The sequence below is a fragment of the Austrofundulus limnaeus genome, unplaced genomic scaffold (genome assembly GCF_001266775.1).
Source record: "Austrofundulus limnaeus strain Quisiro unplaced genomic scaffold, Austrofundulus_limnaeus-1.0 Scaffold95, whole genome shotgun sequence".
Lineage (NCBI taxonomy): Eukaryota > Metazoa > Chordata > Actinopteri > Cyprinodontiformes > Rivulidae > Austrofundulus > Austrofundulus limnaeus.
In genome coordinates this window covers 1,747,174-1,750,259 of record NW_013952497.1, presented here as the reverse complement: position 1 = coordinate 1,750,259, position 3,086 = coordinate 1,747,174, and the positions used below count along the sequence as shown (strand labels likewise).

At 39.4% G+C, this 3,086-nt stretch overlaps 1 protein-coding gene across 1 annotated transcript in view; it reads right to left on the bottom strand.

The window, feature by feature from the left end:
- Nucleotides 1-746: 746 nt before the first annotated feature.
- Nucleotides 747-3,086, bottom strand: part of LOC106520605 (extracellular calcium-sensing receptor-like) — a 26,059-nt gene continuing 23,719 nt past the window's right edge. Inside the window, exons 9-13 of the mRNA XM_014012792.1 lie at nt 2,615-2,928; nt 2,281-2,474; nt 1,942-2,163; nt 1,724-1,847; nt 747-1,645 (exon numbers count right to left, since the gene is read on the bottom strand). Coding sequence (XP_013868246.1) covers nt 747-1,645; nt 1,724-1,847; nt 1,942-2,163; nt 2,281-2,474; nt 2,615-2,928 — 1,753 coding nt within the window. The remainder of the gene's footprint in view (nt 1,646-1,723; nt 1,848-1,941; nt 2,164-2,280; nt 2,475-2,614; nt 2,929-3,086) is intronic.

Here is a 3,086-nt window from a genome sequence, read left to right as displayed (position 1 = left end):
ACCAGAAACACCCCTGGGATGTGTCTTTAAGCCAAGCTTCCTCATGGCAGTGTGCACCCCTCCCTCCACCCCACACACCCCGACAATGACTCCTGCCAGCTCTCCGGTGAAAGTGAAACTTAAACTTTCTGCGGGGCTCCTAACATTACTTCTCACTCATTGAAGCTCTTTTCAGATTAAAAATACATTTGAGGAAATGTATTTTCAGATGCCAAGTAAACTGTATCATAGCAGCCCCCCCACCACCACCACCACCCCAAATGGGCAAGACAGAAGCGGAAGACAGAGGCCAATTTCAAGGTGTTTAGAAGACGAAGTGACGAGAAGATACGTTTATTTTCTATTTAAATATAAAAGCAGCATTTTAATAACAGTTAAAGGTGACATAAATCCTTTATTATGGTACAGTATTTAAATGTATGCCTGAGAAACACAATATTTCCCCTTTAAAAATACATTGTTGATGGTTTGTTCTTACCTGTGACTGCAGCATAGCTCTCAGCTCAGTGCTGTGGCTCACCCCTGGCTCACCCCACACGCATCCTGTTTACAAGTATGCACGCTCACAAATCAGAGCTGTGCTGTGTGGGAGGAACCTAGGAAGGTGGGCTGAAGATTAACAGAGAACAGGGGGCAGGGACCTGAATAAGCTTGCATGACAATTTTCTCTAGAACAAAATTAAACACTTTTATAGCAATATTGAATCTGTTATTACCTATTTTGTTTCAAAATTATAGTTCTGCTATTACATTTTATTCATTAAATATTTCTTGCAGTTTTTTTCTGGTTGAAATAATATGATGAAACACTTTGGAGCAAATATACACAGTATCAGTCCAAAACTGGAGGCCAGGATGGCAAATATCTCCACAGCCACAGTAAATTTTCCAGGAGAGCTGACATATGCTGGGATGAAGGTGATCCACACTGCACAGAATATCAGCATGCTGAAGGTTATCAGCTTGGCTTCATTAAAATTATCAGGTAGTTTCCGAGCTAGAACAGCTAACACAAAGCAAAAAACAGCCAGCAGGCCAATGTAGCCGAGCACAGCCCAGAAGCCAACAGCAGAGCCTAATGCACATTCCAGGATGATCTTCTCCTTGTATGTGCTCAGGTTTTTCATTGGGAAAGGGGGGCTGAGAACCAACCAAACAGTACAAATTAAAACTTGAAAAAATGTAAGGAACACCACAGTCATTCTTTGTTGTGGAGGTCCAAACCATTTCATGGCATTACTACCTGGAAGTGTAGCTTTAAAGGCCATTAAAACCACTATAGTTTTGCCAAGAACACAGGAGATACAGAGAACAAAGATGATACCAAATGTCGTGTGTCTTAGCACACAGGACCACTCAGAGGGAGCTCCAATGAAAGTTAATGAACATAAGAAACACAGAGTCAGAGAGAAGAGCAGCAGGAAGCTCAGCTCAGAGTTGTTGGCTTTAACAATTGGTGTAGTTCTGTGACAAAAGAAAATAGCTGCTGTTATGATGGCCAGACAGGCTCCAAAAATAGAGAATGCAGCCAGGATGATTGCTAGGACTTCATCAAATGACAGAAACTCCACAGGTTTGGGTAAACAAGCATCTCTTTCTGCATTAGGCCAATATTCTGCAGGACATTGGAAGCAATCAGGAGAATCTAAAACATAAAAAGGTTGCTATAGCATTGAAAAAAGTAATGATTGATGTACGCATGAATGAAAACATTTGAAAATACCTGTCATGTTACTAATCTCTCCTTCAGGACATGGTATACAATCATAACAGCAGATGGGTTTTCCTTTCTGCAACACTTTACGAGATCCTGGAGGACAACTTTCAGAACACACTGACACTGGTACCTGTCACAACAAAATGGTCACAGTTTTTGGTTTTATAAAGCAGCTTGGACTCAGCAGTTCTCAAACTATTTATTGTAGTCATTAGGTCTATTACTTGTGTGACACCTTCTACCCAAGATATGTTCCTGTTGATTTGAAACTCCTGGCCTTTAGGCAGTGATGCATCATAATATCCTACTGTAACCAGCTCAGTAACTGCACTTTCACTCTTTTGCCAGTTGACCAGCTCATAAAAAGCCACAGGATCTCCATTAGCATCAAATGACACATGGTAACCATTGCGTGAAAAATTTACTTTTTTCAATGCACTAAAAATCTGTAAAATACGCATATACAAAAAAAGAAAAAAGATTAAACTTCTTATGTTTCTAGCATTCAAAAATAATGACTGGAATAATTGGCTAACAAAAAATATGAAAAAGTCATTGTTGACCTGTTTGGGCTTCAGTTTTATTTTTCTGTCACACTGAATGATGAGATTATTTTCCTCACACATTGCATTGTGAATGGCATAAGCTACTGCATAAACAGCCTTGTACACCATGTTAGAAACTCTTAGCTGAGATGTGTCAGTGTACGGATTTATCAGTGTTGTAATGTCTTCATTTCCATCACACACTCTCTTGTCTGAATCAGCATCTGCATACACATAAAGACATACACAGTATTTCTGTATGTATACAATAGTATTAATAATGAATTTTCATTTTTAAAAATTACACACTGCAACAGGTATTACTTGCCCAATATGTTTCATTGGTACTAACAATGAAGAAGTCCCTTACTAGCTGTCAGTGTGCAGTTGAATGCTTCCTCCCAGAACTTAGTAAGCATTGAGGAGGCAGCTACTTCAGAGGGAGAGAGATCCAACAGGAAGTCTCTCAGACCTGGAATAACAGATTTTTGAATAGCTACTCCAATGGCTCCTGCACAGAAACCATAACTCATGAAGAGTTTCTCAGCTATCCAGCCCTCACTTCCTATCCACTGACGAGGTGGAGGAGGATCCAGAGCCAGCTCCTCTAAAAGTGCTTTCATTTCTCCAGAAGCTAAAAATGCCACAATGACCAGTGCTGTTGACCTGCAGCAATGATAAAATGCATTTAATAATCTTATCTATACCACATTAGAAATGTTTCCTGTGTTACTTATGTCCAAATAAGCATATACATTGATGATGCAGAAATTAAGAAACTAACATTCAGTTTTGTTTTCTACTGAAGTGACAAAAAATTATAT